Raw genomic sequence first — 21,835 nt, forward strand, 5'->3', positions numbered from 1 at the left:
AGGGTTCAAGCTCAACTCTGACCTTCACCTCCAGCAGCAGCAAGCAGCTAAGGCTGGCCAGCTGCTATATGTTTTGGAAACCTTAAGGTTGAAAGATTTGGGCTTTCCCAGGCAGAGTATATAAACTGAAGTGTTGCTCAAAGGCAACTGCAAGCAGCAGCTGCAACCACTCTTTCCCTCTCCAGTTTGATGAGAGGAATGAACTGCTAGATCATTCCCACCTCTGAACATGACTTACACATCAGGCCTCTCCAATGCTTGAAATGGACAATATCTGAAAAGGGGTTTTCCTAGCACCTGTTCTGACCTTCCCCCTCACACCAATTGCTTTCTGATCTCTGTAAAAGGGTAACTCTGTGACAGAGCTACTCTAACTCCTCTCTACAGGGAGCTCTGTAAGAGCAAATGCTCCTGAATGCTCAAACACATTGGAGTAGTCAGGTCTACAAAAACATGAAGAGGAGGCTGAGAGCTTATATTCCCATTGCCTTGCCCCTTGGGAAGGCACTTGGACAGTGGGGAGCTGTAAAACCAAAATGGGCCACATGGCATCATGTAGCCCATTCCCCTGAACTCCAGGCAGGGTCAACTGCATCCCTATCATTCCCAAAAGGCATTTGCCTCACCTGATCTTGTAGGTCGCCAGCCTCAGGAGCTCCATCATTTTCCCAGGAAATTGAATGGGTTTCACTTAAAACATTTCATGTTATTTTTTTCTTTTTTTTTTTTTCCTTTCCCTTCATTATCTAACTTAAATGTCACAACAATATCCCCTTCTTATTAAAACAATATCTTTGGTCTCTCCTTACAAGCCATGTTTTACAGACTTTGACTATTCTCATTGCTCTTTATCGACCCAGCTCAGATCAAGATCTCACTGATGCTGAGTACAGTGGAAGGATAATCTTGATGTGTCTCACAGACTGTGCCTCTACTCATACATCTCAGGATATGATTTTGGCTTCTTCACAAAACTCACACTGTTAACTCATGTTCACCTTTTGACCTACTATAATCCTTAGATTCATGCTGCTGAACCGCAAAGGACCCAGTCACTTCCTAGGGTGTATTTACATTACTGACTTTTCATGTCCAAACGAAATTGTCCTTTCTCCCAAATCACATTCCCTTCCCACCCCCCCTTCCCCACCCCAGACTGGACCTCCACCATTATTAGATCACTTAAAACACAGACTTGCCTTTCTATCGGTGTCCTCCATTTTAGTGTCCTCCACAAATATAATAAGCAAACTGCCCAACCAAAGTACAATCGTACCAAACAAGAACGATCCACTTTATTCCAGTCTGTCACATTCACTTTGGAGAGATTTCAATTCCTTTGTAACATGAAGAAAAATGGACAACTGGGCTTTCCAGTCCAGTTAACTCTTTGCAAAAAGTCTCATACAGGACTGGTTTTCAATCAGCTCTGCTATTCACAGAATCAACCGGGTTGGAAAAGACCTCCAAGATCATTAAGTTGAACCCTTGATCCACTACCACCGTCGTTACCAGACCATGGCACTAAGTGCCACATCCAGTCTCATCTTAAAAACCTCCACGGATGGTAACTCCATCAGCTCCCTGGGCAGCCCATTCCAATGCCTGATTACTCTCTCTGTAAAAAATTTCAACTGATTTTTGCATTGTTCTACTGGATGAAGCCAATGCTGAAGGTTCACCCCACAAGTACTTTAGGTCATAGTAGATGTGTAGGTAACACATATTAATACTTTCTGTTTAAGCCTGTTTTTAATTAATATTTGTCAACCAAACCTCACCAGGCTGCACAGAATTGCATATAGTTTCTTACTAGTTTTCATTTCGGCATGAAGGTTTTAAAAGAATATTCAGTCATCTATTTCCAAAGACAAAATTAGGGAGGAAAGAAAGAATTTACTCACATAAGAAAGAATTCCAACTATTTAACTGAGAGTCTCTAAGTACTCCCTTTATTTTTTCCAGGATAGAAATCTTGTACGTCCCTCCCCCTTTAAGAAAGTCACCTCAAATTTGGCCAAGCAGCAAGTACTTGAAAATTCCTGCCCAAAAAGGATCAATAGAGATTCAGAGCTTAGCAACAAAGTTCTCTGGACTTCTTGTATACAAGGAACATACTTTCTCCTTCTTTCCCCCTTGGTAAACCAAATACCATGAATCACCTGAGGGGAATCTGCTCTTTCCTACAAGCCACATGTCTGAGAAGAGATATCCCTGCTACTTCTGCAAAAAAAGCTGTATGGTGTCTGGTCTTGGAACAGAGACTGGGAGATCTCCCATGCTAGCCTCTGGTCAAAGGGAAAAGGGAAAGGATGTCAAAAGGAAAGCATATCTCATCCCTCTCTCTAGTCAAAGGGAAAGAATATTTCATTAGATAGGGAAAGGTGGAGGATTTTTTGTAGTCATCAGGGACACACAGACGTGCAAGGAATAGATGAAGAGACCCTGAATAAAAGGAAACATTCTGCAGAGAAAAGGGAGTAGAAAGATGGCCACCACACCTCTGTGAATTAGGCACATTATTCCCAACTTAGCATCTCTCTGCTTCTAGAAGTAGTTGGGAAACTACTGGCATCTTCCTGCACTGATGGCTCCCAGAGGGCTACTGCTGCCATTTGTGGCAACACAGCTGCCAACAAACATGCTGACAGATGTCAGTGATGAGAATCTCCCACTTCCACTCTTGCCCCAATGTTCAGAGGGAAACACACATAAACAACTGCATTTTTTCTTCCCCCACTTCTGCTTTCCGAAGACTATAGAAAACCCATTTATTCCATTCCTCTTCTAATAGGACTGCAAAAGAAAGACAGGAAACATGAGAGCTAAAGCTGTTGCACAGCCTTATTACCAGTCCTGATGTTGGATTATTAGCTGATTTTGGCAGTGACCATTTTTGCCAACAGTGTTTGCTTAGCAGGTCCACACCCTATGGCCCAACCTGTTACAAAAGTTGATACAGCAGATGAGCAGGGGTTTTCTGCAAGCCAAAGGGCAGTGCTGGAGAAAGGAAAAAATAAACATCTGAAAGTGGCAACTAACCTACTGGAGGAAATTGATCCTCACCAGTATATGCATGACAAGAATGAGGCCTTATGGCCATGTCCAAAAAAGAAATAGTTTAGGAACCAGTCAGACATTGTGCTGAAGAGCGCTAAACACAAGTAGATGCAAGCCCACAGTGAAAGAAAAATCTAAGAGTGGACAAGAAGGTGAGAAACGGATCATGTACTGAGTAAGCCACATAAAACAAAGTATTGAATTTCTAGTCATTAAGTGATGCCATTGATCCCGTGCAGTGAGGCAGGCAGTGACCTTCCAAGAGGAAGCATTCAACTGAGTACACGGTCATCTTAATGGAAGGATATTTGAAAACTTCAGCATTTGAGAAAAACAGAGGCAAGATGGAACCCGAGGAAAACAGGAAGGGAACATGAGGAACAGGAAAAACTAGAAAAAGAAAGGCTGGAAGAAATGTTTGAGCCAGCATCACTGAGGAGACAGGAAGGAGCATAGGCTGAATAAAGCAGAGTCAGTCCAAAGGTTGCATGCCCAAGCAATGTCAGATGTCAGGGACATCACAAGACCTCTAGCACCTCCACACATCTTTAAAATTCAGTGTACAGAAAATAAATTTCATCACCAAAACAGGCAGTTTCTTAACACTCTCTCTGCCTAAACCTGCCTCTGGGTTCTTACACAGTTACTGCCATTTCATTGTCACTAACGTGCCCAACAGCCTCACCTTTCTTTTCAGTGTGCTTAACCATCTGGATGAATTCAGTTAATGATTTCCATAATAAGGCTGCTGCAGGTATAATATGTATTAATCTTAGATTATTAAAGGGAAACAAGTGAATGGGAGAAACTGAGGCCATGAGCTTAAACAACTTTCCTGATACAACAGAGGATATTAAATATGAAGATGTGGATTAGAAACTCCCAACTCGAAACAGGAGTTCTTTGTTCTGGATTAAGGCCCTAAAGTATGGACTCAAGTACCAAGAAATAAATGGGAGTGTTTCCATAGCCTTCAGAAGACTCTGGAGAAGGATGGAAAAGCAAAGGTCAACAAAGCAATCACAAGTGGCTGCAATAAACAGAAAGGAGTACACAGTTTACCGGAGAAATATGGCCTGTGTAATTCAGAAGGCAGGATTTAGCTCCAGTGTCCTCAGAGAGTGAGCCGATTTGTCAGATATAAATATCAAATATAGCTACTATTCTTAACGCCAGCATCCCAACCATGTACTCAGGGCATTTATAGGAGAAAAAGCTTGCATTTAACTTCAGTGCTTTTCCCCCCTCTAAGATAAATATTTTGTTAACTGAAACCTCTGTGTAAACCTTTCAACAAAATGTCTCTAGGTGTTAATTCTCTTTAATTGAACACTAATTAGATTAGAATTCAGTCAAATTAGTAACCAGGTCAAGTGGTTTCTCTTACTTACTATACTTAGTGAAATGTTCACATTAAAATAATTTTTCTGTTCTGGATACACATTACAACATGGAACTCTGCTACAGGAAAAACACCAAAGCTATAAAAAGCTAAATTTAAAGAAGCATCTGTTGAACTAGTTTTTTTTTAGTTTCCCACCCTCCCTGGCCTTCTTTCCCTGACCAGGCAGAAGTTTTACCAGGGAGACAGAGAGAACAAACAGAAATCTCACCTTCAAAATGACCAAGTTAAAGGTCTCTTATTTTAATTGCATATCTTGGAACAACATTTTTGGCCCAACTTCAAAGCCTGCAATTACCCAGGTGTTTAAAGGATTGTTACGCATCAACAGCCATTTACCAAAGCATTAATTACTATAAGTCTCTAAAACTTTCCTCGGCTGAACCTTTTTGTTTACTTTTCTTCAAAGACAAGTTGACATAATAGTCTAGACTGCCTAGCAGCAGTTTCTCAAAAGGGAATTTTGCACAGAAGTGTGGAATCTACATTTTAATTAACATGCTTTCTAAATACTCCTCTGCCCGCCTCAGGATCAGAGTCTTTAGTTTGCACTGACATCAACTTTCTGTAAAAATTATCCTGTGTGTAGCAAGCTAGCAAAATTATTCCACTATCCACTATCGAAGGACAAATAAATCTACTCGCAACTGACTCAGTCTTAGAGAGTTAAACAGAACTCCACTTAGATAAAACTTTGAAATTGCAGCCTTTTCAAACCTCTACATCCACCATCTTGCAGTAGATGTAATTCCTACTTCGAGTTTAAAAGTATTACTTACAGAATGAATCTCACGTGGAGCTCCCACAGGATGAGGTACTGCCAAGAGATGCAATACAAAACCTTAACAACTTCGTATATCTAAATGACCAGCAGTCCAAAGATTCAAATGCACCACCCAAAATTTAATTAATCAGTGCTCCTTTGTACAGAGACCTGCGGGCAGGGAAATGCCAGCCCCTGGAATGAGCTGCCATGGAAAGCAAAGGCAGTCTCTATTGTTTCATGAGAAGTAAGGCTCAGTTTAACTATCTTGAAGAAGTTATGCCATCTGTGGGCCAGAGGACCAGGAGAGACATGCACATCCTATAAGAGCTTCTTAGAAACCAGGAAGGAAATACAAAGAAATGCCAACTTACAAATGAAGTTCCTTCCAAGATGGAATAGAAGACTAATTTGCAAGGATTGACAGCCAGCAGAGGAAAAAGCACAGAATGGAGATGTTGGGAGACACTCTGGAGGGGGGTCTGCAATTCAGGACAGAGAGAGGAAAGCCATCCTGGATGCATCCAGACATGGGGACACAAAGAAGGGATGGATACGCTCAACTTCACACCTCCACTGCTCTCTCTGAAAAGAGTTGCCCTGGGCTGAAAAGGCTGCCCTGTATCACTGCATGCCTCATCCTGGTTGCAAAATCTGCAAGGGCAGGCAGTTAAGTCTTCCAGACTCACTGGAAGAGTAGCAGGGTGAAACATGGGTTTTAAGGCTGAATGTGGCAAAGACTGGAAAATCAGAGCCTAGACCTACAGGATGTGGTCTCCCTACACCAAGACTATGGGAAGTTCAACTACAGGTCTGTGATAATCCCCAGAAAAGTCAATATAGATATTTGAATGCAAAGGTGTCCCCCTACTTCCAGCTTAAGGTCTTGAGCTTCACAGATCTGAGGAATGAATATTTTAACAACAGGAGCAGTGAAAAAAAGAAAAAAATCATCCTAAGTCACAGGGATAGGAGATACATTTCTTTTTTTTTATCTACAATTCTGTAAGAAAAAGGGGTATTTTAGCAGTAGTGAAGGCTACAGTACTTCAGAGTTTAAATGCAGTTTAAATGCAGAGTTTAAAGGCATGAAGATGGGGGAGGGACAAAGGGGTAGTATTTAACTTTGTCTTTAAAGAAAAGAAATAAGGCACTGATATGGCATTCTTTAGTTTTGATAGAAAATGCTAGCTGGTTATGGAACCAGTAAATTTCATCCAGAATAACTTTGACTTTCAAACTACTTTAAACAAACTAGCCTAAACCACAACAAATCACACACCCACAGTGGAAGCTGAATTGAGATGTGGACAGACACTTCTCTATAGCATCATGGAAACAGCTCTATCATATACAAATATATACACACTATATACAAATCTGACCCCAACTTGAAACAGATTGATGCTAGCTTTGTCATTTGTATTACACAACCCATTCCAAAACCCAGTTGAGGACGGTTATTTATTTTCTAAGCTATAAACACTGCCGTTGAATCAATTTGCCCTTTAGGTTAGAAGCTCAGACCACATTTGTATAAATATCCTGTTGCAAAGAGGAAGACTTTATTACCACTATAACTGGCAGCTAAAAGCCAATGAGTGCCTTAACCCTTTAGGTATTGTGTTCAGTAGAAGAACATGGTCCCCAGGCAGTCCCTCTGCAGGGCTCACTTTTGTCCACACTTGTCTTATCATGTAGGAGGAATCTTTCTGACCGTCATGTCCTCATATTTCATTCTGGGTGCAAACGAAACTGTTTAATAAACTTTGACCATTAAGGTACCGTATCTTCCTTTGATCACTAACATAGGCCACTGTGTTTTTCATAGATCAGTTGTTTGGACAGTGTGGGAGTGTTCTGAGGTCTGCATTAGCAGGATATTTACACTTGAAAACATACTGATGATCCAAACCAAGGACTAACATCTTTGATCAACCATAAACTGCCTTCCCTAGTCCTGACCTGACACCTCTCTGGGTGAGAACATGGAAGTTTCAAGAACAAAACTGTTTAAATAATGAGCTGTTTTCAGGGAAAAACTCATTTCTTCTCTTCCCTTGTAAAGGTCTCACTTACACGGCAATCCACTCCCAAGTGGTATCAGAAATCACAAAGGGCTTTGCTAGTTCTTCCACAAAATCAGTGCTACACTTTAGAATCAAGGCAAGCTGCAGGGCTTAGCTGTGCATTGGTACCGCATAAGGCTCTTGTCTGCGTAGCTCTGGCCTGATGAAACTAAACAGTCTGTCAGATACGGCCAAGGTGGGACAAGCACCTGGAAGCTGATACACTCGTCCTCCTAAATTGGTGCTTTGGCAAACGTCCCTGTTTTCTGCATATTTCGAAGGGGGAAAAAAAGAAAAAGAAGAGAGAAGAAAAAAATCCCACCCTAGTGTTCAAACAGCCTAGCCTCTTAAAACTCTGGGGGGTCAGAAGCTGAAGGGCAGCAACATCCGGCAGATGTATCGCCTGTTCCCTCTCCCAGCGTCAGCCCCTACAGCCCACAGTCTGTTTCAAAACCCAGTGTCATCCCCTTCAGAGCAAACCAGATGTCACCTCAGCCCTGTTTGGTGAAGCCTCTTTTCCACACAATCCGAAACGCTCGCCACTGATGGCTGGCCACAAGCTTGACCCATCCTGAGGATTTCATTAATCTCTTCGCATCATCCCACTGACAACTCCAGCAGTTTGTGTTATGACAAAATGTGGCCGTTAACTGCGGTTTGGTTAGAAAACAAAAGCCTAGTTTCTAGGCACTATTTTTCTTACCTTACAAAAGCATGGAAGGAATGGGGAGATGAAAATATTACTGACACAAGTGAGTCACTATTAAAAATGTTGTTTTTTTTTTAAAGAGAGAATGTACTTAGACCACACTGTCCTCAATGTGAGTTTCACTGCCTAGAGTCCTCACAAGTATTTTTTTCTTATTTCTGATGTCTTTGAATGAGGGGAGGGTCAAACCCAGAGGTTTTATGCTATTTCAATCACCATTGATCTCTGATTGTTCATGTCTCTCTGCTTACACTCCTGTCTAGGAGACAGTTTCGAATGGGTCCATGGTCCTTGCTTTTAGTTTTTTCTACAGTGGCAAAAATCAGTTTGATAATTCAGTAACTGGTAGAAATTTTAGCCTCAGGCTTGGTTCTGTTTTTAGCCATCAGGGAACAGCCAGCAGTGCCTCACAATTCCGTGCAGCAGCGCACATCTGGGCTAGAGTCACACGCTCATGCTTTTACTGTCCAGATGAGCTTTTTTTTTCCCTTTGCTCAAGTAATACTGAATTAAGCCACTTCATTACACTTAATTGGAGCCAAGGGATACTTCCAGGCTCTGAGCTTTGGTGAAGATTTGTATTTACTAAAGCTTTCTCTTATCTCCTGCCCTGCCAAACTTTTTTCTTCAAGAGAAGCAGGCAGGTTTCCTTTTCTTTATATATATGTTCCCCCAGAGGTGCCTGCTGCCTTTCTCCTGTAGACTGCTGGTTTAAATCCATACATGCCAGCTGCCCACTTAAAAATTATTTGCACCCAAAAGTACTTTAGTAGCTACCAATAACCATCTCAGATAACTGTTAACCTCATAAAAGCCAAGATTAACATGGTGTCTTTGAACTTTCTCTGAAGACTGCAGATGTTAACTGAACAGGCACCTTCTGCAGCCTTCAGAAATGAATTTTCTTGACCAGAAGGAATATTTGTCAGCAGAAAAAGATGAAAAAAGGCGCTACATCAACTCCTCTGTCTCACCTGCTATTCACCAGCTAGACTTCAAGATCTGTACAGACTCTTCCTTATGCAATAAAATGTCATAAAATGTCAGGAAATATCAGGCTCTTATTCAAAACCATTAGTCCAAAGGAAGCATGACACAACTTTTTTAGTAGGGTTTTTTTAAGTCAAAGGCAGCTGTTATTTTCTGGCTCATAAGATGTCTGCTAAAATTCAACGGAAGACTTACAAATATTTAGCAAGTTCCTTCAAAAACCAGTGCACTCTTTTTCTTATAATTTAACCTTCCAGCGTTCTGAACAGGAAAAGAAAACATTGCATTCCAAATTAATCCACTGAGACAGAAGAGGGAGAAAGAAACATTTTGGACTTTTTTCCCCCCCAGTAAAAGCAAGTAAGTGAATTGATGATCAAAACCCAAAACGACTCAAAGAATATAGTTCCTTAACGCATACCAGAAGAATCTGAGGCATTTTTCCTCTCCATGCAGAGATATTAGTGAACAGCTAAATACCACTTTTTAGTATTTGTTTTCAAGAATGGTTACAGGCCAAAGTCCATGCAGGTCACCAATGAGGGTGAACATTTGAATCTATAGCAGCAGTAGCCTATGGAGTCAGACCTCAACTGACCATAACACTGAGCAATAAGCAGCTTCTACTATCTTATTTTAACTGTCTTTTAACACCTGCATATATTTAACATAAAAGGAGTCATTTATATGAGAATACAAACCTATGCATGTATTTATACAGAAGCACATACATTTTCATATGTGCTTTTATATTTTACCTGTAAATGAAAGAGTCCTTTAAGCTGAAAGGAAAAAAGGGTAGAAAAGGGCATGTCCTTTTTACAGCTGCAAAACTCTCTGAGCCATATCTTGCCCACCTCTGTGCGGATGATGTGACAATTCCCACAGACTCATCTGAAGCACAAGTTGCTTTAGACAAACATCTCCCTCCTTCCCCCCAGTAAAAATAAATAAATAAAGAAGAAAAAGAAACAAAAAGGGAGCCTTGAGGGACTGGATGAGTCAGAGGTTAGTAATGAACTACAGACACTCATCCCTGGGTCAGTGGTTCACGCCTAGCCCATGTCAGGAGGGATAGTGAATTGCTGGCAGTCTGGATCTGGAGGAAGCCACTTTATGATTCCCAGTCCCAACAGTGGGATCCCCTCAGCATGGCCGCCAGCGACGGCAGAAGGAACATGATGGAAGGGAATTGAAAGACCCAAAATACTTGCCAGCTTTGGACAGAGACCACCCTGGTGGTCCCCACCCAAGCTGCTGCCTCTGCTCTGTCCATAGGGAAGTCTCTAGCACCCAGTGATGTCCAGCACATGCAGATGTCAAAGTGCCCAATGCCAAAGGACGCACATCACAGCTTCACAGAGCAATCTGATTTTGGCATGCTTCTGGTATGGTATGTAAAACAAAGACACAAGGTTCCAGCATCACTGCTGCACACAGCCACTTTCAGAACAGAGTTTGTAAACTTGTTAGGAATGGGGTATATTAGGGGCCGTATCCTGTACTTTATTCTCTTTCCTGCAACGTCTTATTTATTAAACTGCTTGCTCAGTTTACCCTGAAAAAAATGTTATATAAACATAAAAGTTGACAGTTCTCCTACTCTGTGCCCTGCTTTGGTGACCGTCACAGAGCAGAGTATCAATTGTTTCCATAGACACTTGGCAGAGGTTTTCCTCCAGCTCCAGAGGTGGGATCTCTGTGGAATCTAAAGCAGACCAACACTTGCCATTTTTTATTCAATGTGGCTCTATATGAACAAAACATCTATGAAATCTGCATGACCGTCTGGAGTTGCATCAGCTCTTGATGTAACAAGTGGGCATTGATGTTAACATCCTAAGCAGCAAGTACGTTACCCCTGGAGGCACTCCAGCAATTTGCAACTCGAAGCACAAAGGGAAGCACAACACTGATCTTTTAAAACTCACACCTTCTTCCCCATCATCTATTCACCCAAGTATTTCTTTCCATTTCCCCAGAGGCCACACTCCCCACAGAACAATCACAAGCTATTTAATCTTGCCTTCACAACTGCCAGTCATGAAAGGCTCATGGTGCCCCAAATGGTACCAATGGAAAGGCTGGAGAAAGAAGGAGCAGAAAGGAAAACACTCATGAAACCTTCACAGAGAAAACAAATGGAACTTTTTTTTAGCACTGCTGATTTCTTTTTTTTTTATGCCTGCAGCAGAGGAACAGTTACAGTACTGACAAGTAATGAAACCCTTTTGTACCACCGCATTAATCTGACATTTAATTGACCATGTATTTCCATCTTTTAGCCTTACACGATTCCTCCATCTGAAACATTACAGGTTTTAAATTAATCACTCCATTTACACTTGTTTGGATTTTTTGTGTCAGTTTCTACTGTGCCTCTCTCACTTTTGCCTCTCTCAATGCCACTGAAAGTCAAGGAGTGATTTTGTACCTGCGTATACAAAATGCATGCTGAATTTTCTTCTGCTTTATTTACTTTAAGTCCAGCTGAAAGCAGGTCAAGTCTGAACTAATTACCAGTATTTTTCAAACAGGCTGTGCTTTTTATGCTGGTAGGATTAAGTTGAAAGGGGGAATGTGTATTTCAGTATACAAGTGCAATGCCAGCATTGGTTTAAAAATCTACTGCTTCTCATCAGATTCTTTCTCTATTTAAAGACAACACAAAGGTTGCAGCTAAGTCACACCCTGGGCTACAATACTGTGGACTTTCTCTGGCTGGGGTCCATTTGCACTCTACTATGCCCATTTCCCATAAGGAAAGGACCATGCAATAACATAACCCTGTTAACATGAACAAACCTGATATTTATTTTCAGTCCTCTCAACATTAGTGCAAAGCTCAGCCTTCTCCAGGACAGCAGCTGGTGGCACAGAGCAAGGCCCTCCTGCATACCTGTTCTGATGTTCCTGCAGCACTTGGTAGATGCTGATAAGGAAGGTTTGGTTTTTAAAGCTTCCTAAAACGCAGTCCTTGTAGATTCGAAATTCAGCGGCTGTGACGGCCTCGCCCTCAGGAATCTGAGACAAATTAAATTTGAATTCCTTGTGGTGCCGCTGGTGAGGTGTGAACTCCTTGTCGTACTCAACTGCAGATGGGAAAAGGAAAGGAAAAAAAGGAACCATGACTAAAATTTAACAACAAAAGGTTTCCACATGCTGCCACCAAGAATCTTATTTTTTTCTCCAAAGATAGTCTTGGCAAGTGCCAGGAAAGCTTATGCAATTAAAGCCTTAAAAATACAGTACTAAGAGAAGATGAATGTTCCTCTTCTCTAGTTAATTCCTTTGGGTTTTTTTATTTTTTTAGAGAAAAGCCAGCTTTGACAGGTGAAATATGACTGTGAATTTTGCCCGTGTAAAACTCTGAAGCTGTGACTGCCCCCAGCATTTTCCACCTGCAGATCTCCACATTCTTTACAGCATTTCCGTAAGTCTCGCAGCCCTCTTCCAACAGAGCAGGTAAGTACTTCCATTTTGTTTTAGCACATAAAGGCATAGACTAAGCCATAGCACCAGGTCAACCAATACCTTAACTGCCCTAAAATGTGCTGTTTTCTGGGTCCCTGAAAAGCCAGAAATAGCCACTGGACCACCTTGTGGGTGAATATGATCAACATGACATTTATTTTTAAGGGTTAAAGCTAACCAGAGCTCCCCTTCCTTTTGCAGAAGCTTACTTGAGAAGGAGAGAGCTAACGAGTGACCCCTTTTGGTTTCTGGTCTTAGACTTCCTCAGGTACATTCTCAGGTATAGGATTTAAGATGGACACAAAACAGAACTCCTTCTTTAAGCCTCAGGATTTGTGTTTTCTCTTTTTGAGGTTCCCTTTAAAAACTCTGCTTCTAGTCCCACTCTCGTATTACTTGATTACATCTTGGTTAGTCTGACTTTGATTAATTGTTTCTTATTTTTTCTAATTTTCTATTAGAAATTGCTTAAAACATTAACATATTATAAAAACATATAAAATTACATCCAAAAAACTGTTCCCACCAGTGCAATTGAAGGAGTATATGTCAGTGATGAATAACTCACCATTATATTATCAATAGGAACATGAGTACATTCAGAGGTAGCAAGGGAAGAAGAAATCCCTTTTCATGTTTGTCTTTGTGGTCACTTTTTGTTGTTCCCCCCAACTTAATACATCAAATTGCAAAGGCATCCATGAGCCTACCCTCACAACGTCCCCATGAGGTAAGCAGCAATCCCTGTTTTACAGCTGGGATACTGAGTCACCAGGAGAGTGACTTGTCCAAGGGCAGGTGGCAGAGGCTTGCAGTGGAGCCAGGAACGACAGCCAATGTGCTTGAGGTTCATCACTTTACCCACAGGTTACCTCCCTGGAGAGCAGACATCTCCCAGCTGCTGAAAAGAGCCTGTGGAGACTTTCCTCTCTACCTTTCTCAAGTGCCTGTTCCTCCTCATCCCTCAGTCCCAGTTTCGTCTGTCCTCTCCCTTTCTTTTGGCAGCCCTTTCATGTGAGCTGCCTCATCTGGCTGGGTCCACATCCTGGCTCCCTGCAAGACAGTTAGTCACATCCTTCTCTTTGAAGCTCGCCTGGAAATCTTTTCACCTCTGCATGACTGCTGCCGAGCATTCTGTGGGACACCACACTTGGAGATGGTGTGTTAACAGCTCCCACAAGGCAAACAGGCAAATCCTCAAACTGCTGCCAGAGTCAGATGCCTCTGCCAATTTTGTCAGTCTTGCACTGCATCTGTCTGAGCAGCTTAGATGCCAAACAACTCACAAATGCAGGTGATCAGACCCCGTAGCTTCCAGAAATGAGGTGGTGACACCCAGCATCTCGTTAGAGATTGCACCAAGGCAAATGATGGCACCACTCAATTCCAGTGCCACCTAGGAATTATCCCTCTGCCTATCAGTTATGGGTGATCTGGGCTTCCCTTTGAAGCCCCTGCCCCTGCTTTTAATGGAGAACAACTCTGGCAACGCCAGACTGGTTGTCGTCACTTGCATGTACATCCTCCAAGAAGGGGCCTGAGCTGCCAGGTTATTCCCCATCCTGAGGAGAGTCCCACAGGGTACACCTCCCAAAAGAGAGTAGCCACATACTTTGAGAAACTTGCAAGCATCCAACTAACGAGAAACTGCGTTTGGCTTCTTGCAGCAGAATGACATGCTCAACTTGGCCTGTTTACTTGCTGCTAAAAGACAAGAGGATGTAATTAATGGTGAGGGAATGTCTAAATCCACGGGTTTGCAGAGGCGCACATATGAAGCAACAGTTCTCAATTTAGAACTTGCTACATCCTTGCTTACGGGTGCAATGACCAGCTGAAACCCTCGTCCCCTCCCATGCTGTCACGGGGATGAGGTGACCTGCAGGCGAGGTGCAGCGAGGCAGCTTTTCCCCAGACTCGCAGATGAGGATGATAAAGGAGAAGCAGGAAGAGCAAAGGGAAGGACACAACCAGGGTAAGCAACAGAACTCCATCGGGTGCCAGAAAACTAAAATTACACCAGAGACAGCAAAGGAATAGTCGATGCTTCCTGTCAGCTATTGCCCCACATCAAGATGCAATGTGGCCTCTCCAAGTGCAGAAGGGAGAGCCTGGAGCCGTCCCACACAGCACAGGGCTCAAAATGAGCCTAAACATCACTGGTTTTTTGTTCCTTTCTCACCTCAAGTCAGCTACAGTGACCTAATTTCCGCTCATCTCCACTACAAAATACACAGTTTAAAAGTGATATAACCGAACTCTAGTCTTTTAAATCAGTATTTTCCCATACTCCTTGTCTAAAAAGTCAAACGCAAGCCACAGAGGAAGAAAAACCCACCAAAACATCTACCATAGAGCATGACAAATAGCAGCAGGTATGATGCTTGACTCCAATTGCCCTTTCCCAGTTTATAACTTGCCTGATATATTTACAATAGTATTTTCCTGTTTTTTAAAACTTTCTTCCTTTATCCCTGCCCTTGTCCAAATATGCCACACAATCACAGAAGCTGACTAAACTGATTACAGGGGAAACATTCTGACTGATTTTGTTATCAGGCTTGGCAGAATAAACAACCTGAAATGCACAAACAAGGAAACCTTTTTTTAATCTTTCAGATTAAGCAATTCAGCTTTTTCTGTAATAAGAAAGGCACATTCAGAAAGAAATACTGTTAAACTGATGGTGCCCTCCTCCACTGTGATCCGTTCAGCAGCAGCCCAACAACATCATAGGATGGAAAAAAGACTACATTAAGCATGTATGAAGCAAGTATAAAAGTTTAACGAGTTGGAAAGTTTTTCTGGCTATGTATCTTCCCATGATACAATGGAGGGTGGGTTTTTTTTTCTTTGTGGGAGTGGTGAGATATTTAAGTTCTATATACTCATTGTCACCCCATCAAGTTAATAATCAACTGTTTTCATTCAGCAAGACAGCTTAAAAATATAAAATGCCAACAGTTCTTCTCTGGGAGTTCTTTTGCTCCCTGGAAACTGTCCATTTTTAACAAAGAAGTCAAGTTTTAGAACAGTAAAATTTGGAAAGGCAAGACTCAAGCTGCTGGTTCCCAGGATTACCCAGTCTGTATTGCTATGGCGTTACAATGCATCATATGACCTCATATTCAAAATACAGACAGAATACACCAAAATGCAGGGCAACAGCAAAAAGCAGAAATCATTTCTCAAGCTGCTTTCCAATTATTATTTTTTCCACATGAATTCTTTCAGGTCAATCTGCCCAGTGACATGTGAAATCCAAAGCTAATTTCCATCTGAAGGTGGACATATGCGTGTCCCAACCGCGCAAAGCTCTTGCAGGGAGAATCAGGCAGCTCACAGCTGGGTCAGGTTGGAAGGAAGCAGCCTCTCCCCGCAGTGCTGGCCAGAACATCAGGACCAAGCCAGGCAAAACTAGGGTTTGTAGGGTCATGACATGAACTATAGCCATATAAAACTCATGTTCATGATTTGACTACATTATCCTGAACATCACTATTCATTTGCTGGAGTAAGTCCTTGGAGACTACAAAACCAGGTATGCATGTATCAGGGGGAGTTCAGAAAGGAAATATCAAACAGATTTTAGCCCATCATGGGTGTATGTGGTTTGAGCCAAAGGGACTGTCCACTCCACCATGGAGGTCTCTGCCCCCGTCCTGGCTGGGGCTGTGGCTGCTCCTTTGGTTGCAATGCAAAGGAGGTGTGAGCTGTGGACACCAGGAGTACTCACCCCTGAGTTTTCATTACAGCTTATTTCTGAGCAAGGCGGATGGATGTGCAGAAACAGTTAACAGAAAAGCCTGCCAGTAGCTCTTTACATTCCCCTTAACAAATATTTTTAAATACTATACAAACACAGCACTATTGTTGAGCAGTTAAAAAGGCAAGAATGGCAAAATTAGGGTTACCGCGGTTTTGAATTTTGTGTATTCTAATTCTAACCCAGTGTTGCAATAGCCAATTTCAGCACAAAATGTCCTTGGTTTAAAAATAACGTGCTGCTTACAATGGTTGTTACTTTAAAAACACTGCACAGAAAAAAAAATTAATCAAGAAATTAACACATCTATTTTGGTAACTGTACCATTCTACTTCCATTTGACTATGTTGCACACACCTTGGACCAAAGGAAATGTAAGCCTAATGATAGTCATGGAAATAAACTCTTCTTCTGCATAGGAATTTTCAGCATTTCTTTTAGGATCTAAAGTAAATTGGTATGTAGAAATAACAGGTCAACAGCCTTTCCTGTGGAAACACAGTTTTCACTCAGAACAGCAGCACCAAGTGTCATGATACTTGGTGATTTTCTCCAGTTCTCCGTTGTTAAGAAAAGTGTTAAGTCAGGTGCTCACATGAGAGTCAAAACGGTGGCTTAAGAAAGTCTCTAGCTCGCAGTCTAGGTAATAAAGCCAAAAAAAATAGGCTCATAACCTATGGCTCCAGAAGTAATTTTTTAAAATAAATCTTCTATATAAATAATTATGATTTCCATGACAATCTGGCTACTTTGGAGGGCACAGAGGAGTAGGGTCGCAAATAAATGAGATATGAATATTTAGAATGGTACATTCTATATCCATCCTGACCCCAGTATGGATAAAACTTCTGAAGAATCTTTTGCATGCCAAGATCTTCAATGGTGACTTGGTTTTGCAGGACCACTGCTACCATGCTCCAGAAAAAGTAACCAGGATTCATACCCTGCTTATGCAAAGTGAGTTTGGCATAAGTGTTCATGAATTCAGTTTGAGCGCAAATGTAAGCCATTCCTACTCATTTCTTCTCCACCTTCATACCTGATCCCCTCTCTAATAAAATGAGAAAGCACCTGAAAACTAGAATTGTTAACAGGAAATTCACCACAACAGCTACGTAAGCAGCGCAGAGACAATTTCTCTGTATTATGTCACCAATTTCTGGACTACATCAACAGTGCTTATCACATCTGGAGCAATGAAGCAGTGGATTAGGCCTCAAATACTTTAAACATTACTGCAGCTCCAGCAGTAGCCTCTAATAAATGGACTATGTACATATATGACTGATCTATTGCTGTGACCTTACATCATCAGAATTTCTTCAATAGTAGCTGACAATACTTTGCAGAGAACAAAATTCAAAATTTATGTACGCTTAAAAAAAACTCCTCAACCTTGGTCAAAATTGCTGTAAAAAGAAGCAAAAGACACTAAGAATGCAAGGGTTTGTACGTCCAAGCTGAGGGATGTCCAACTTCAGTGCAAGACTCAGTCCTCATTTGCGTCTTAGAATTTGCCTCCTATTTCACAATGGATTTACATGAATGGGGTCTGCAGCACATCCTCTGAAGAGATGCCCACAATATACCTGAAGGCTTCTCTGTATTTTCTGAATCCATCAGGTCAATCTAAACAAAGACACCAAGTCTCCCAAACAGTCCCACCTCCGACCATTTTCTCCTTACTGTAAAGACCCCCCAAAAAAGCAAAACTTTCCCATTCTCAAAACTAAGTTTTATAAACAAGCCATTTCACAAGTAGTGGGTAAGGAAATTCTTTAAAAGAGAAGAAACTCAGATAACACATTAAAATACAAGGTGTGAAAGCAAACCCTTCCCTGACCAACATGCATAAGAGTGGGGGAGATCCTTTCTTCCCATCTGGCTCTCACCCCAGCAACTTCAACTACCTTCTATGATCACAGCAACTCTACACAGCCTCTCAGACTCTCCACAAAAAGCCTCTTTCTTTCACCCCAACTGTGGTGACAGATTCATTCCCTACATCAAGTCCATTGCCTACTGCTCCCGCTGCTGCTCTTCTACATGCCAGGTCTCCCCAGATTCCTCCCTCTTCACCCACTTCTGAAAAGCAGAATGAGCAAAAATAACTACTTTCAAAAAAGGAGTAGCCCCTCTGCTTCCCAGATATATCCCCTGGATTTGGAGTACAGCACCCCCAACAAAGAGATCAAAGTTTGTTCTCATGGGTAAGAGCATGTAAAAGGTCGCCAGACCTCAGTGATGAACTTTTCCCACATACAGTTTTTAACCACAAAAAAAAGTCAAGATACCTATGGTTCAATCTGGCATTGCACCTTTTCTTGATCCCTCTGGGACCAGCTGAGGTGATCTAGAGACAAGGACTGGCTGTGCTACCATAAATCTAATGCAGTTGGTAGTTAATGCCTAGACCCTTCTAAAATAATTAGAAGATTTGAGGCTGACAAAGTCCAAAAGGGTGCTTTCTTCAAAACAGCTATAATATCATCTCTGGCCCAACACAATTTACAGTGGAATTATTCCACTAACTTCAGTGGAGTGATACCAGTTTACATCCGATGAAGACCTGGCTTTATGCTCCATAGCTGTGAGTGCCAGAAAATAATGACTCAGAAAAATAACCCATCATTAATCCAATCCCGATGTAATTACAGAGATTAAATTTAAACAATAGCAAATCACTCTCTAAACATAACACTCTACAGAAAATCTTCAAAGGAGGAGGGGCTTTTACTTTTGGACAAAAAATACAACTGAGCTCTTCTTTGTTTCTTTGTGCTGGGAATCAAGTTTGAATCGGCTTGTAAAATCAGATTAAAACAGTTGCACAACAGCTTCCTTTCAGGATTCTTGAACCAAAGGCAGTCCAAAAATCAAAATAATGCACTAATCAAATATATAATACTCATGGGACACCAGAAAGTACTAAGAAGGCATTTTCACATTTTCAAGATGCCTACCGTATGGCCAGTAAAGCTTTTCCACTCTGCAGTGGGAGGAGGCAGCAATGGGACCAGCCTTGCTCTGGCACATGAGGGGAAGAGTTAAAGCAAAACTGAGGAGAAGGAGAGCCCTTGGCAGAGTACTCTGGGGGGAGCTAAGCCCGCAAGGCTGACAGCAGGCCACCAGCATCTCTGCCACTGACACTGACTTTTGGGCTTCCTGTGCTGTCCCCCAAGCAATAACAGAGATCACTTTGCAACCACTACCACAGCCACCTCCTTTGCTCCTTCCTCACAGCTTCCGAACACAAATGTTAACAAAACCGGCATTTTCTTTCCATATGCTGGCACATATGGCAGGTCCTTGCACTGAAAACAGTGTTGTATCTTAGGAAAACAAAACATCTTTCTGCTTAAGAGATGCCAAATTGCTTTATCAAAGGCACTACTGTTTGCATTTTTGTGGCAATATTAATGCAGTTCCCACTGAGAAGCTGATAAAGACCCTGACTGCAAAAACACCCCTTCTGGAAGAATTGATCTAAAACTATTTCTGTATTGTGATTCCAAATAATTTATGATTAAAATAATATTATGCTTTCCAAAAAAGCATTTCCATTTCACAGCCAGGTTTCACGCATGCAGAGCCAGCTAGCAAGGAAGAAGGCGATGCTGTCGATCCATCGGCAGGGACATACGATCAGAAGTGCTTTGCCATCTCTGCACATGGTGGGAAGAGGATCTTCCTACCTCTCCTGTTTGCTCCCTTGGCTCTACATTCACTCCTGTGTCCTGCTCACATAGCAACCGCCTGGGACACTTAGAGCCACCCGTGGAAATCTTCTCGTAGTGTTTCTCACACTCCAGGTTTGCCACAGGTCATGCTGCATTTCCTGCTGGCATGGCCACTGGCAAGCAGCTCCCTGGAAGCCCAGCTGCCCTGGGTGCACCGACTCGGTCTGGAAATGTTTTCAGGATTTTTTAAATGGTGTATCAGTTGCCCAGCATATCTCCTATCATCTCTCAAAATTATCTGTCCTTCTGCAGGAATTATAGGCAGTACAAATCAATTCACTTGCAAGCTTGAGCCAAATTTCAAAATGCAGGTTGTGCAAAGTGGGAAAGTTTTTTTTTAATTTATGGGCATTTACCTCTGCTTTTCTCACAGATGAGGTTTTATGTTTATTGGTATGACTGTGAAACAACCAGCAGCAAGTAGGAAAGCAGGTAACACAAGAATGTTTGTAATTTAAGTTGCATGCTTTCATTTTGTTGAGCACTCATCTCTTGGCATCACAGGCAGGTTTCAGCTTTTCATTTAATAGCCCAGCTGAGAAAGCTATCTCCTGAACACAATACAATCACTCCCTGTAAAAATACTGCCCAGAGCGCTTAAGGTTTTATAAATTATTGAAAAGGTTTAATCCAGCACACTCAAGACACCAATACAGAGAAGAAATCAGCCCTGCTTCAAAGTTTGCCAAGCTGTCCCAGAGCCTACACGACCACTGTAATGGTATTGCCATTGCTGACAGGACTTGTGACTCCAGCAGACACCACGACATGCTGTTGCCTCACTTATTGTTTAGTGTTTTACACAGGGCTCCAATTTCAAATGACTGCATTAAGCAGTGTCCAGCCAAAAGACCACCAAAGAGCATGGGCTTTGGGGAACTGGCAAGGTGCTCTGTGAGAGAGCATGAAAGATACCAGATTTGGTATCACCCAGAGAAAAGAAGACACAAGAAAGGAGGAAGCACCTAAGAAGGGCAGAAAGTGACAGCAGGGATAAAACGAGTAAAATCATGGTCTGGAGATGCCACAAGTTCCCAACCTTTAACGTGACTACAGAGCAAATGCTCTTTGGGACAGTCAAGGTGAGAAGATGCCACAGATCTGAAGACTGAGAAGAGCAAATGCATGAAGTGCTTGAAGAAACATGAATTGTTTTAAAGATTATCACTCCTGGCCATGTATATTTGTTCAAGGAGCAGCACAGTTTGGAAGTGAACCCCCCCTCACTGCATCCAGTTACTAAGTGATGGCTTGTCACACTGATCTGGAGGAAGTGGCTCCAACATGTCAGCGGGACTCTCAGCCACCTCTGGGGTTGAGGATCATCAGAGCATTAGGACAACTCTCTGTTCCAACTGAAAAAAACGGAGCCTTGGAAGACATTGAGCTACACAGAAATATCAGAGTACCCCTGCTAAATCTGCTATTTCTCTTGCCACTTTTCTTATTTATCTCTCCTTCCTCCCTGTCCTTCTGTCCTGGCCATCTTGACATGGTTTGGGCAAGACTCTCTCAGGCCCAGGAAGTTGGGAAAGAGAGTGAGGGATGAGCGAAGAGGGATGGAAGAAGGAAAAGTCTCACCACTTCCACAGCCTTCTCCAGCAAAGGCAGACGGGCCACGAAGGCCCTTAGGGCTCTCACTGTGCAACCCCAACACATCTGGGGAGCGCTCAGAAGCAGCAACCATGAAAACTGAAAAAAACAAGAAACAGAAATCCCAGAATATTTTACAGCCGTTACAACAATGTAAGGTAAGTGTCCCTCTTTCTGAGGCAGTAACATCTTGCAAAGCACTCTCCCCACACTTGCCCTATATTATGTTTTGTCTCCACCATGCACAGAGTCAACCAGAGGAAGTTCCT

General features: G+C 42.2%; 1 protein-coding gene across 1 annotated transcript in view; it reads right to left on the bottom strand.

Annotated features, from left to right (window-relative positions):
* Positions 1-21,835, bottom strand: part of BMP6 (bone morphogenetic protein 6) — an 87,291-nt gene that overhangs the window by 13,482 nt on the left and 51,974 nt on the right. The window contains exon 2 of the mRNA XM_027676220.1: positions 11,893-12,085. Within this exon, the coding sequence (XP_027532021.1) occupies positions 11,893-12,085 (193 nt within the window). The remainder of the gene's footprint in view (positions 1-11,892; positions 12,086-21,835) is intronic.

This window comes from Neopelma chrysocephalum, unplaced genomic scaffold (assembly GCF_003984885.1).
Source record: "Neopelma chrysocephalum unplaced genomic scaffold, ASM398488v2 Primary Assembly neopelma1_26b, whole genome shotgun sequence".
Lineage (NCBI taxonomy): Eukaryota > Metazoa > Chordata > Aves > Passeriformes > Pipridae > Neopelma > Neopelma chrysocephalum.